The sequence below is a fragment of the Theropithecus gelada genome, chromosome 9, assembly GCF_003255815.1.
Source record: "Theropithecus gelada isolate Dixy chromosome 9, Tgel_1.0, whole genome shotgun sequence".
Classification (NCBI taxonomy): Eukaryota; Metazoa; Chordata; class Mammalia; order Primates; family Cercopithecidae; genus Theropithecus; species Theropithecus gelada.
Genome location: NC_037677.1, coordinates 93607043 through 93620911, shown reverse-complemented (window position 1 = coordinate 93620911; position 13869 = coordinate 93607043). Strand labels below are relative to the sequence as shown.

At 49.7% G+C, this 13869-nt stretch overlaps 1 protein-coding gene across 1 annotated transcript in view; it reads left to right on the top strand.

The window, feature by feature from the left end:
* The window catches only part of SLIT1 (slit guidance ligand 1), a 187819-nt gene that overhangs the window by 20522 nt on the left and 153428 nt on the right, over positions 1 to 13869 (top strand). The window contains exons 2-4 of the mRNA XM_025396916.1: positions 1108 to 1179; positions 2546 to 2617; positions 8497 to 8568. Coding sequence (XP_025252701.1) covers positions 1108 to 1179; positions 2546 to 2617; positions 8497 to 8568 — 216 coding nt within the window. The remainder of the gene's footprint in view (positions 1 to 1107; positions 1180 to 2545; positions 2618 to 8496; positions 8569 to 13869) is intronic.

Here is a 13869-nt window from a genome sequence, read left to right as displayed (position 1 = left end):
GCCTGAGGGAGATTCTGCTGTGTGTGGCTCAGTGGGGGAGCTTTCTGGGGTAGGGAGAGCCTCACTCCTGGAATGGCCTGCCTTGGTGAGGCTGAGTGAGGCTGGGTGGGGCAGACAGCTCTTCAGGTGGGTCCAAGGTGGCCTTGGAAGGAAGGAGGGGCCCGGCAGCCCGGCATGGGGTGAGAGGAGGAGCTGTAGGCCTGGCCCCAGGACCCAGATGGTGGGGGTGGCCTCCCTTCCTGGCCACCCTCCTGCTCACTGCTGCAGGACTGGCCTCCTGGCAGGCCCTCCATCCCCCTGACCCAGAGCCTCCGCTGGCCCTCGGTTTCTTCTCTGCTTGCTCTCTCCAGCCTTCTGTAATCTGGCCCGCCTTCCCCCAGCCCTGCTTCTCACAGCTTCCAACTCTCTGGTTGTCTGCTGCCCGCTTCACCCCTCAGCTACTCCAGGCCTGATGCAGTGTGGTCCTTGGGGCACATCTGCTCCCTCCTGGTCGTGTGCAGTTCTTCCTTGTCTTGGAGCCTCAGCTTGAGTTCCGTTTCCTCAGTCCTTTAAAATTGCCTGGCCCTCCTTGCTGTCTCCTGCTCAGAATATGGACAGCTCGCAGGAGCCAGTGCCACCAGACGATAACACTGGTGTCCCCATGGAGCCCTTTGCAAGCGCAGGCTATGCCCTTTACTTGCTTTTACCCTGTGCTGACCCTGTAAGTTAGACACAGTTGTCGTCCCCATTTTATAGATAAGGAAACTGAGGCTTAGCGAGGATTCTACCTGAATAGCCTCTCTCCTTGACTAGTTTCCACATTCTTCCCTGGGTGAATGTCTCATCTCTCCAACTAGACCGAGCTGCATTAGTGGCAGAAACCACGTTTTCGGTTTCCACAGCACTCCCAGTGATGCGCCCTGTGCCCTGCAGTTCCAGCGGGTTGGACGTCAGCTGCAAAGAGGGCCCAGCTTGTTGGGCCTCAACACAGACTCAACTCACAGAAGCCCCCAGCCCCACTGATGAGATGACTGGCTGATCCAGGGGGGCGGGCACCTGGAGCAGAGCCCCTGGCCTGGGGGCTCACCCTGCTCACTTCACTGCTTCCTTCTCTCCTTCTTCCTCCAGGGAACTCAATGGCAACAACATCACTCGGATCCACAAGAATGACTTTGTGGGGCTCAAGCAGCTGCGGGTGCTGTGAGTATGGGGTGCTCCCTCCCACCCCACCCCCGGCAGTGCCACGGTGGTCCTGGGCAGGGCCCTGGCTGTGGGTGGTAGGGTGGTGGACTGGCTGGGCCCCTCCACTGTGGAGTCGGTCTTGGCAAGACATCCTGAGGGGTGTCGGGTGGGGTGATGTTCAGTCTTGAGTCTTAACTCATCGTAAGATCCGACGTCCTGTGCTCTCGGGGTAGTGCAGGGATCCTAGGACCTCAGTTCTTTCAGAACTCCCGCCTCTGCAGTTCTGAGGGTCTTTGGAGGAGCAGGGACCTCATGACCAACCGTCTCTGAGGTCAGAGCTGACAAGCCGCTGGGTAGGGATCTGCTCCAGAACCCCCTGACCTCTGCCCCTTCCCAGGCTCTGGGTGTGTCCCTTCTGAGTCTGGGGAAGCCCACGCTCTCTCCAGGGATTCCCCTCCCCTCTGCCCCCAGGCCTCCAGAGGGAGCCTCTCACACTTCAGGCTTTTGGAAACAAAGCAGAGAAAGAGAAGTGTCTGGTGGCGTTTCCCCCTCAGCCCTGCCCCCAACGTCATCTGAGGCCCATGCAGGGGCACGCAAGCCACCTGCTTGCGGGTAGAGAGGGACAGATGCAGTGGGAAAAACATACTTGACTATCTCAAAAGTTATCAGGCAACAGTCAATCTGTTGGTGAAAAATGCTGCCCCACCAGCCGGATGCTCTGGGTTTCAGGGCACGTTGGCGGCAAGGGGACGCAGAGTCCCACAGAGCCAGGTGGTTCAGTTGGCGTGGGCACCCCACTCTTGTCTTCAGCAGATGGGGCCAGTCGGGGTGGGGGTACAGGCAGAGAGGGTGTTGTCTGCCAATTGTAGAGTGTGTTGCTGCCTGTGTGGGCTCTGCCCAGTTGGCACAGGCTCCCCTCCCCCTGATACTGGCCGGTCCCCCCTGTTCTGTCCCTTGGACATGTGCCTTCAGGGCCCAAAGAGGCCAGGGCACGTGCACCAGCAGCTCAAGCCAGCCTGTGCTGCCTGCTGCTGGGCCTGGCTCCCTGGAGCCTGATTGGAGCGGAGACATGGTGCTCGGGTGCCCCGCGGCCTTCTGCCCTGGCAGGCAACTTCAGAGGGTTGGGGGTTGCAAGTGTATTTTGCAGTGAGGTAAGATGCTGGGAGCCCTGAGGAGCCCATGTCGGCGAATTTGCAAAGGTGTAAGGAAATTGGGTCTGCTCAGGCCAGGCGTAGGCCTGTGTGAGGCTTGGGCATGGCTCCTGTCTTACTCCCTTGCCAATGCTGCCCTGGCAGAGGTTGCCTCTGCCCCTCCGTCATGCCAGCTGTTGCTAGCAACCCTTGTCCCACACCCTGTAGCTGTCCTTGTCTCTTTGCTTCCCCAGGCAGCTGATGGAGAACCAGATTGGAGCAGTGGAACGCGGGGCTTTTGATGACATGAAGGAGCTGGAGCGGCTGTGAGTCCTGGCAGGGTGCGGGCCAGGAGGGCGGGGGGCTGGCACGTGAGGGAACTGGCAGGCCAAGCTGCTGCCGGGGATGAGGGGCACTCAGAGGAGGGGACCCCACGCCCAGCCTGCCTCCACCAGCGGATGGAGCCAGGAGCAGCTGCAGCTGTGAAAGTGATCACAAGGCATGGTCACAGAGAAACCTGGAGTGGGTCCCCACCCCACATTCTCCATGCAACTGTCCCTGTTGTTGTTCCCTGAAGATATGTGATGGCAAAAAATTTACATAATAATACAGAGGAAGTGAAATTTCTTCCTGTCATCTCATCCTGACATAACTGCTGTTCATTGATTTGTGTGTCCTTAAAGGAAGCCGTGGTGTGCCAAGGGGACCCATCAGGGAAGCCCTGGGAGATTGGTGTCTTAGGTGCACAGGGCCACAGTCCAGAAATGTGAAGGTGGAGGCGTGTTCTGATTCACATGGTTTGTTGCTGAATAGGGCTTTTAAGTTTGAAAATGGGTCTTGATCAAGTTTTGCATTTCAGTTTGGCAACGATGAAAAAAAGAAACATGGCGGGGTGAGGTGGGGGATGGGCACTCATAGTCACGGTGGTCGCCGATCGCTTCCTTCTGAAAGTGGACTGGCTGTATGTAGGTGTTAAGAGTCCTAAAGTTCATGCTCTTTGAACCAGAAAGTCCGTTTTATTTTAAGGAAATAATCAGAGACATGGCTAAAAATTATATATCAGGATATAAATTGCATTTTATTATTTATTTGTTTGTTTGTTTATTTATTTATTTATTTTTGAGACCAAGTCTTGCTGTGTCTATCAGGCTGGAGTGCAGTGGCATGATCTCGGCTCACCACAACCTCCACCTCCCGGGTTCAAACGATTCTCCTGCCTCAGCCTCCCGAGTAGCTGGGACTACAGGTGCACGCCACCACGCCTGGCTAATTGTTTTTGTGTTTTTAGTAGAGATGGGGTTTCACCATGTTGGCGAGGCTGGTCTTGAACTCCTGACCTCAGGTGATCCACCTGCCTCAGCCTCCCAAAGTGCTAGGATTACAGGCATGAGCCACCGCACCCAGCCATTGCACATTATTTCAATAGAAAAAAATTGGAAATTCATTCTAGTGGATACATAAGATATAAAATCACATTTCTGAAGAACAGTTAAGGCCATGGGAATGTGCTTGCAATATAATGTTAAATGGAAAAGATAGAAAATGACAATAGTATTACTAAAATCAATTTGCATGTGGATAGAATACAGGAGGAAGAAGACAACTGGAACCACTGACTCTCATTATAGTGAGTGGTGGATTATAGGGAACTTTATTTTTATTCTTTGTGTCTTTCTCTTTTAATCAATTTTCTTATGACAAGTTTATTATTATGATTATAGCTACCACCACTCTATGCCAGGCACCTGGGGCAGCTCTTTGCCTTATATTATCTCATTTAATCCTTAAAACAACACTGCTCTAAGTGGTATTTCACAGATGAGAAAGAGAGGTACACAGAGATTAAGTCACTTGTCCCCAGTTGTGCAGAAGAAGGGATTAGAACCCAGATCATTTTGCCTTCAAAGTCTGAGCTCTTAATGAAGATGACCTGATACCTCACCTTTCTGTTTTTTTTTTTTTTTTTTGAGACAGAGTTTCACTCTTGTTGCCCGGGCTGGAGTGCAGTGGCATGATCTCGACTCACTGCAATCTCCGCCTCCTGGGTTCAAGCGATTCTCCTACCTCAGCCTCCCGAGTAGCTGGGATTACAGGTGCCTGCCACCACGCCCAGCTAATTTTTTATATTTTTAGTACAGCCTAAAACTAAAAAAAAACCAACTGAAAAAACCAACTAAAACTGTTGTTTTAGTATGTTTTACCATGTTGGGCAGGCTGGTCTTGAACTCCTGACCTCAGGAGATCCGCCCGCCTCAGCCTCCCAAAGTGCTGGGATTACAGGCCTGATCTGTTGTGCCCAGCCCTTTCATTTTTATATTAAAGAAAATAAGATATTAAATAAAAGGAAAAGAATACGATTGCCTCTTTGCCCTCCTACAGCCTGGAAGAAAGCAAGGCGATCTTTCTTTTGTGCTCCACATCCAGGCCTCAAACAAAATGATAAGAAGCCCACAGCTAGACCAGATGTCAAATGCTGCATTTGTTTTCTTTAGAAGACTTAGAACAAAATACATGTTAATGACCTGGCTATGAGGGGCTGATCTGGACCTGACCCAACCTGGCTCCACCTCCGGTGCTGGGAAGGAGGGGAGGAGGGAAAGCGTCTGGGGGGTGGAGACATGACCCCAGTGGGTGAGTGGCAACTTCAGCCCTGCAGGCACCTTCCGGAGTGGTCAGTTCAGTGGCCTCCCACTGAGTTGTTGGAGACCAGTGTTGCATCAGTTAATCGTAAAAGGTGATTAAAGTGCAGAGTCATTAAAAACCACACATACCAGCCAGGCACCGTGGCTCATGCCTGTAATCCCAGCACTTTGGGAGGCCAAGGTGGGGCGTGGATCACTTGAGGTCAGGAGTTTGAGACCAGCCTGGCCAACATGGTGAAACCCTGCCTGTACTAAAAATATGCAAATTAGCCAGGCACAGTGGTACATGCCTGTAATCCCAGCTACTCCAGAGGCTCTGGCAGGAGAATCACTTGAACCCAGGAGGCAGAGGTTGCGGTGAGCCGAGATCATGCTGCTGCAGTCCAGCCTGGGCGACAGAGCAAGACTCTGTCTCAAAAACAGCAACAACAACCACAAAACCCCACACACACCTTAGACATTTCATTTGATGTTAAAACATGGAAATGTGCATTTACTAACCCCTCTTCTTTTTTTTTGGCCGAGGTCTTTCTCTTTGGTGTGAAACACTGGAGTTCTTTCTGTGTTGTTTGCCTCGCCTAAACCACACACATATATACCATGTTTATGATTTTTGGTTTTGGTTTTTAGAAGGTGGAGAGAGATTTTCCAAAGGGCCTTGGGAGCAATCTGGGGAAGTATTCCTGATTTTTAAAGTGACACCCACCCACTGCCCTCCGCCACCGTCTTTTACTTAATTCAAGAGCCGTTTAATTATCGGCTTTCCTTTCATCGAATCTTTCTAAAGCATTCCACTTAGTTTTCATAGAGATGATTCTTTTTCCACTAGCATTTTATTCATTTATATAATAGGTAATTAAATTACAGAGTTAGAATGACAAGTGCCTCTGGCATAAACAGGTTTGGGAGTGGACATAACTGGTTCTTGTGAGCAGTTACAAACTCCAGTGTAGATGCAGCAGTGTGCAGTTGAGCTGGCCGTGAGGGATCAGGACATTGTGGCCTCAGCGGGTCTGCAGCTGGAGAGGAGTGGAGTGTGCCTGGTCACTCTGGGAACCGGCCTGGCACCGTACAGTGGCCAGGATCGTACCATGGGAGCAGCCAGGATGGGGAGCAGAGAAAGGCAAGCTTCAGTATCCCACATCTACCATTCAGTAATGGCTTGGGCGAGTCACTTACGTCTTGGTGTCCCTATTCTCTCATCTTTCAAAGATGAGCAACTCAACAAAGTCAGCAAACCTATCTTGGGTACCTATGAAGAGCCAAGCCACGTGGCAAAGTGGTGGCAGGAAACCTTTGTTGGGGGTGTTTGTTGGGAGTCACAGGGTGAGTGCATGAATGCAAAGTGCTGTTGTCACTTTCAGGAGAAAGAGGCCCACCTTTATGCTCTGCTTTCCCGCCTGCGATGAGCTCATGCTCCTAATGCGTTTGCCGCTTGCCTGGCACATAGTAAGGGCTGATTATGATGGTGGCCACGAGTACTGTTACCATTCTCAGTAACCTTCATGTCCCTCGCCATGTGGAGCCCCTTCTTTAGTGTCCTTTAATTTTCCATTTTAAGCTAGGCATCGAATCATTTTCCTCCTAAATAATTTTCAGAAGCGGAAGTCAGAAAAATGAGAAAGTCTTGGGGGGAAAACAAAACTAAAACAGTGGTTATCAGTCAGTGTAAATACAGGATTAATTTACTGGACCAAGGATAAAGAATTTGGAGCTATCTGATGTCTACTCCTGTTGCTTTAAGGATTGTATTGGTGTTTTCTTTCCCCCCAAGGCAATGAAGTGTTTCCCTAGGAGCCTGCCCTTAAAAGTAAACTTCCAGTGGGTCTCCAAAAGTTGATTTAATTGTCTGTACCATGGGGAACATGGCAGTGCCCAATGTGGTGGCAATGGCCTTTCTCACATATTAGATGAAGGACGACCTTCTAGGAGGTAACCACAGACCAGTTACTGCTGGCTACGTGGAATTAAGGTTTTCCCCTTCCTTCTGGAAGAAAGCTTTTGGCTGAGATGGCTTATCATACAGTTGTCCCTTGGTATCCATGGGGGATTGGTCCTAAGACCCCTCAGACACCCCTGGGGCTACAGGCCTGGGCTACTTTCCCAGTTAGTTTTTTTGTATTTTTTTGTAGAGATAAGGTTTCTCTTTGTTATTTCTCTTTGTTACCCATGCAAATCTGAAGCCCCTGGCCTCGAGCAGTCCTCTCATTCAGCCCCGCCAAGTGTTGGGATTACAGGCAGGAGCTATTTGACATGCTTTTTTTTTTTTTCTTTTTGAGACAGAGTCTCACTCTGTTGCCCAGGCTGGAGTGCAGTGGCGAGACCTCAGCTTACTGCACCCTCCACCTCCCTGGTTCAAGTGATTCTCCCACCTCAGCCTCCCGAATTGCTGGGATTACAGGTGCACACCATCATGCCTGGCTGAGCATGCATTTTTATTTATGATAAAAAAAATCAATAAAGCTGTTTTCTTTTCTTTTTTTTTTGAGACAGAGTTTTGCTCTGTTGTCTAGGCTGGAGTGCAGTAGCACAATCTTGGCTCACTGCAAACTCTGTCTCCTGAGTTCAAGCGATTCTCCTGCCTCAGCATCCCGAGTAGCTGGAATTACAGGTGCCTGCCACCATGCCCGGCTAATTTTTGTATTTTTTTTTTTTTTTTGAGGCGGAGTCTCGCTCTGTCGCCCAGGCTGGAGTGCAGTGGCCAGATCTCAGCTCACTGCAAGCTCCGCCTCCTGGGTTTACGCCATTCTCCTGCCTGAGCCTCCCGAGTAGCTGGGACTACAGGCGCCCGCCACCTCGCCCGGCTAGTTTTTTGTATTTTTAGTAGAGACGGGGTTTCACCGTGTTAGCCAGGATGGTCTCGATCTCCTGACCTCGTGATCCGCCCGTCTCGGCCTCCCAAAGTGCTGGGATTACAGGCTTGAGCCACCGCGCCCGGCCAATTTTTGTATTTTTAGTAGAGATGGGGTTTCACCATGTTGGCCAGGCTGGTCTTGAACTCCTGACCTCAGGTGATCCGACCGCCTTGGCCTCCCAAAGTGCTGGGATTACAGTTGTGAGCCACCATGCCTGGCTGCTATTTTCATTTTGAAAAAAGACCCAAAGCAAACAATAAAAAAAAGGGAAACCTCTATTAAACCAAATGTGGATGAAATCAGGGCTGTGTGGCCATTAGGGTATGTCTCCCATTTCAAGTGTAGTCAGGTTTCCAACTCACAGAGGGAGATAGCATTGGAATCAGTGCCTTAGAAACCACACAGGGCTTGCAAATGTGAAGTGATGATGATGACGGCTATGGGAAGAAATAGTGGAAGGAGAGGTGCTGGTGAGGGGCTTCCACAAACGCTCTGTTCTTATCCTCCCCACATGCTGGGTGGTGGAATCTCCACTTTACAGATGAAGAACTGAGGCCCAGAGAAGGTAATTTCCCTGGGATGCCACATGGACCCTGTTAGGATTTGAACGCTGGACATTCTGCTTCTGAATCCGTCTGGTGCTTTCTGAGAAGTCCTTTGGATTTCTTGGCCGTCTAGGTAATTTCCAATTCTTCTTCTCTTTTTTAGGCGACTGAACCGAAACCAGCTGCACATGTTACCAGAACTGCTGTTCCAGAATAACCAGGCTTTGTCAAGACTGTGAGTGACGTTCTGTGGCCAGAAAGTTCTCCCTGTGGTTTTGTCTCTCACCCTGTGGGAGGCACAGTGTTCGGTCAGTGGGGCCTGGATATTCCCATGACCTTGACCCCGTGCTCCTCCCCTGGCAGGAATGGTCCAGGGCATCAGAGGCCAGGCCCTTTCTGTAGGAAGGTGCTGTGCAGGGTATTTCTCCATCGCAAGCACTTGGAAGAACCCACAGTTCATCCAGATTTGTGAGCTGCCGCTGACGGTGTGGGTACAAGGGTGTTCTGCCAGCAGGCACGCTTGTGGACGGTGATGCCAGCCTTTACAGGGGCTCATTCTTACACATCTCTCACTGCGCCTTTGGTAACCAGCCTGGAGCTGAATATTTATTCATTCAACTAAGCTCTTCTTGAACCTATTTCTGTTTTCAGCTCTTTCTACCTTTTAGGGTCATGAGGTCTGTAAGGTTATTAACCATGGTCGTATTTTTATTTGCTGTCAGTGTACTTCTTTCAAGTTTAAAGGATAGTTGCTAATTCTGCTGCACCATGATTTGCCACATGTGTCTGTAATTTTTCTACCATATATTTCATTTTGTGGGAATTGGGTTGGACAAGACCTTTTAGATTATCTAAGGAATCTTTTCTGCGGCTCCTAAGCATATGGTCCCGCAGTCTTTGCTTGGCTACCTCTAGTGATGGGGAGCTCAACACTTCTGCAAACAATCAACTCTATCACTGGATAAATAAGTAAATTAGAAAATTTTTAACTCTGGGCCCTAAATCTGCTCTCCAGTAACTTATATTTTTCTTAGCTTTGCTTTCTATAACTACCTAGCTTTCGAAGAGCTGTCAGGTTTTTGAATTTTGGGTTGTGAGGTTTTTTAGTTCCCTTAATCATTGTCATTAATAACCTTAATAACCACTGGCGGGGCCTTCTGCATGCCTGGCACGGCACTACTGGTTCGTCCCTGAAGGAGCTTATGGGTTAGTACTTAGGTAGAGAAAGGGATAATAAGCAATGGAGGGAAGACTGAGGGGTGTGGGTTGGGTGGGAGGTGGCAACCTAGGTTACCTGAGTGCTAAGGGGTCTGACCATGGGCTCCTAGAGTCGGGGGCTTGATTTTGTCTCCTCTGATTAAACACAGCTAGTTCTTTCTGCCTCTGCCATGATTTCTAGACCTCTCTCCAAGCCCGGTGATCTCCAGAATTTGTTGTTGATCTCACCTTCAAACTTTTATTTAGACGAGATGTTGCTCTGTCACCCAGGCTGCATACAGTTGCACAATCTTGTCTCACTGCAGCCTCAACCTTCTGGGCTCAAGCGATCCTTCCACCTCAGCCTCCAAAGTAGCTGGGATTCCAGGTGTGCACTACCACGCCTGGCTAATTTTTAAATATTTTTGTAGAGACAGGGTTTTGCCATGTTGCCCAGGCTGGTCTCAAACTCCTGGGCTCAAGCAATCCACCAGCCTCAGCCTTCCAAAGTGCTGGGATTACAGGTGTGAGCCACCGCGCCTGGCCAAGCTTTTATCTTTACAATGGAACTCTAATTTTTAGTCTGTTGGAATGGTCTTTCTGATCACTTCCTGTTGCTTCCTCCTCCTGGCCTGGAGACCACTCCACAGTGACCTTTAGTGATGATCTCTTTTGCTGGTCTTTGTCACCACCCTTGGGCTTGAGTGGGGCCTTCTCCAGTTTTCCTGTAACTGATAGGTTGCCCAATCCATTCTGTGCCAGGCATTAATTTTTCCCTACTTCATTGTGAAAGGCAGAAGATTCTTCCCAGCAGGTGCCTCCATGGTAATGTCTGTTGAACCTGTGGGCCATGCACTGGTCTATGTGGACCATGCTGTTGCTGGCCACATGCAGGCAGCTGGCCTTGCCCTGCCTTGGCCCCAGCAGCTCCTGTTTTCTCTCTGCTGTTCTTTCTCTGCTGACTTGCAAGTGTTATCACAGCTCTGCCTTTCTGCAAAAATTCGTCTTGAATGTCTTTTCTCTTGGTCTCAGTTGTGCAATTCTTTTCCCCTCCTATGTCCTCTTAACCTTTCAAGCTTTTGTCCTTGCTTTCCTGGCATGATTTGCCTCCTTGGGTCCCTTCTCCTTCCCATAGTGATCCGCTGCCCTTCACCTTGCTGGGATCGAGGCATATGTATACTGTATAGTTGCCATCAAGCTCTGTGTGCCCACTTTCACTCTCCCTCATTGATTTTAAAATCTCCAGGACCCATCATGTGAATCTGAATCCACCAACTTCCAGCCCTTTACTTGAGATCATCTCCAGCCATATTCATTTTTAGGGGGGAGCTAACTTCTTTTGTCATAACCTTCCACCTGCCCTTGGGGGTAAAGGATAGCTCTGCAGGGGACTCCCACCCTTCTTTACTCGAGTCCACCCTTCTCTTTGGACTTTGGTGCCTTGCACACCCCTGTGTTCCTTCCTGAGGAAAGTGACAACTTGGCTGCCTCCTTGGCCTGTGTCTGGGAAACTTGGATCCCCCCTGGAATGGAAGGTGGCCTGGGAAGCAGAAAGTCAAGGGTCAGGTGGTCCTGGGCTTTTCAAGGCATAACTTTGGGTGGTTTAACTGCTCAGAGCCCTTTTCTGTTACCCGTACATGGTAGGGCTAGCAGGCGTGTGAACTGGGACTGTGCATGTAACATAACCAAGCCTGCAGCTGGCCCTCAGCGGATGTTCATCCATCATGCCCCTGATAACTCAGGGTGAGCAAATAGCCCCTCGGTGAAGTGGGTGCTCCTGTGCTTGATGTCTTGTCTGACACATGTGGCCGTGAGGCAAGCAATGTCTCCCAGTGTTACTGCCAGTGGGACTGGTTGGAAAGAGGAAGTGACTTCCCGAGAGTCAGGATGGAGCCCTCTGACTCCTAGCCCCGCCCTCTTCATGGTTTCATATTTTACAGGAGTCCTAGAGGAAAGGACATCTACATTTTAATGAGTATTAAATAGCCAGATTCTATACCAAAGGCTGGCACAAGGAGATTAATTCAAGGAGCAAAAAGCCATTGCAGAGGACAGCAGTCTGTGTGACATCTGCTCTTGGCACCCTATGGGGCTGGGAGCAGAGGCCTCTAGACACATTGGGTATCCTCATTGCAGTGGTCCCAGGTCAGCTGCTTTGGGGAAGGGGCTGGTTGGCAGCCAACAGAGGGACTTCCAGAGGGGCAGTGGAAGTCTTGGTGGCCCTTTGGAGGATGTTTCTAGGCTCTAGAGCCAGAACTTCTCCCTAACACTTACTGCCTTTTCTTTCCACGCATCAGGTCCTTAACTCTTAGCAGGAAACATTTCTCATCCAGGAGCATAGCAGGATTTGGGTGAAGGCAGACTCTTTTCCTTAGCTCTCCCCTTGACATTTCTTAACCTCATCTGTAAGCAAGGCATGCAAACCAAGAGGCAAGCCCTGCAGTCCTGCAGGGCTCTGGGAGGACTCCCACACAGTGTGCCCTGCTTAGTTTCCACTGAGGCCAAGGCATTGGGTGGCCTCCAGGTCAGGCCATCTCAAAATGGGCACTGTCTGGGGGAAATGATTCAACAAACCTTATTCATCTGGTTGTTCGTCCCTGGTGTCTGGACTCACCGGGTCACCTTGGAGATGGTTATAGGGAAGGATAGAGGAGCGAGTGTTTAAAGATCTACTTGTTAATATTCTTCTAATATTACTGTGTATGCATTCGCCCTGGCCCATTCTATTGACCTGAGCACCTGGCATTCTAAAGTATCTCTGTTAACTCCCAGAGTTGGTCTGGCCAAGGAGTACTCGGCACGCTTGGTTCCAGAAACAGAATACCCTGCCGGCTGGTGATAGTAAAGGTGGAGGTGGGGTTTTGTAGGGGCACAGCTGGTAGGCTCCCAGGCTCCCAGAGCAGGAAGTGAGATCCAGCTGGCCCTCCCAGGGACCCGCACTGAGATGTGAGGGCCATTTCTAGTTCTTTCTGAATATCTGCTTTATTGTCCTGCTCTTCCCTGCAAACCAGTGTTCTGGGCTCATCAGCAGCATCTCGGTTCCATCATGACTCGGGTCAGCCATGGTGCCAATTCGCCTCCTACTTCCTGTGACCTCAGAGCTCAGATCCACACAGTGTCTTAGGCCCCAACTCTGGGTTTCTTGGAGAAAGAATCTGATTGGCCCATCTTAGGTCAAGAGGTCACACCAGACCAGTGAGCTGTTGGCGGGGATTGTGGGATCCACTGGTGCAGTGACACGATGGTGTCCACCCTATCTCGGGAGCTGGGGGTGGGACCTATTCCCTTAGAAGGCAGTGCCTGGCATTCCTGGTCTCTCACTTGTTGACCTCCCCTTTGCTTTGGAGGGATCTGTTACTAATCCTTCCCATCTGGAGCAAATTATGGACTTTCATGCACAGGCTGTTATGCTAAATCAGCATGAAAATGGGTTTGAGAGAGACCAAATGTGCTGGGTAAGGCATGGTCACCAAGTCTGTAGGTGGTGGCACAGCCCACATTTCAGTTGATTTTGTCTGTGTGGCCTCCAGAAGTTAAAATCCTGTTAGGGGTTATTCTGCACTGATATTTCCCCTGCTGTGGGGTTAGTCTGTCCATTTCTTTCCCATGCAGGGTCTATGGCTCAGAGAGGTGATTTGCCTTGGACCACAGAGCAACTTGATGATAGGGTTGGAATTAGACACCAGGCCTTCTAGAGGCCCTGAAGAGCCTGAAAGTGGTCTTAAACCTTGACCTAGGAATCTCGTATTTGGGGATCTGCCCTAAAGAAATAATAAAACATGAGCACAGACGTGTTCGTTGCTGTATTATTTAGAATATTGAAATATAGAATAATGAAAAGAATATGGAAATAACATATATGGCCAACGCTGGGGGCATGATGAAGTAAATGATGATGTATCTACTTGATGGAATATTTATACAGTCATCAAAAATGGCCTTTTTGAAAGATGTCAAGTAATGTAGATAAATGTGTTTGATATCAAAAGCCAGGATTCCAAACTGCATTGACAATATGACTACTCGATAAATCACTCTAAATAACGCATGAAAACATACCTGGAAAATGCCAACAGGGATTGTCTGTGGGTGGCTTTTTGCTCTTCTGTGGCCCAGATGTTCTCTAAGAAGCGTGTGTTATGTTTATGGTAGGAAACCTCCCAGTTTTTAAATAAGAAGTGAAAAGCCTGTGTTGTCTGAGGTGAAGTGAATGCCTGTGATATGATGTTGCAGCGCTTCCTTTAACCGAGCCTCTTTGCTCTTCTGTGAGATACAGATAGTAAGGGCTGGCTGCCTCATGGGACTGATGTGACAAAGAGAGCTGTGACACTCTCTTGTG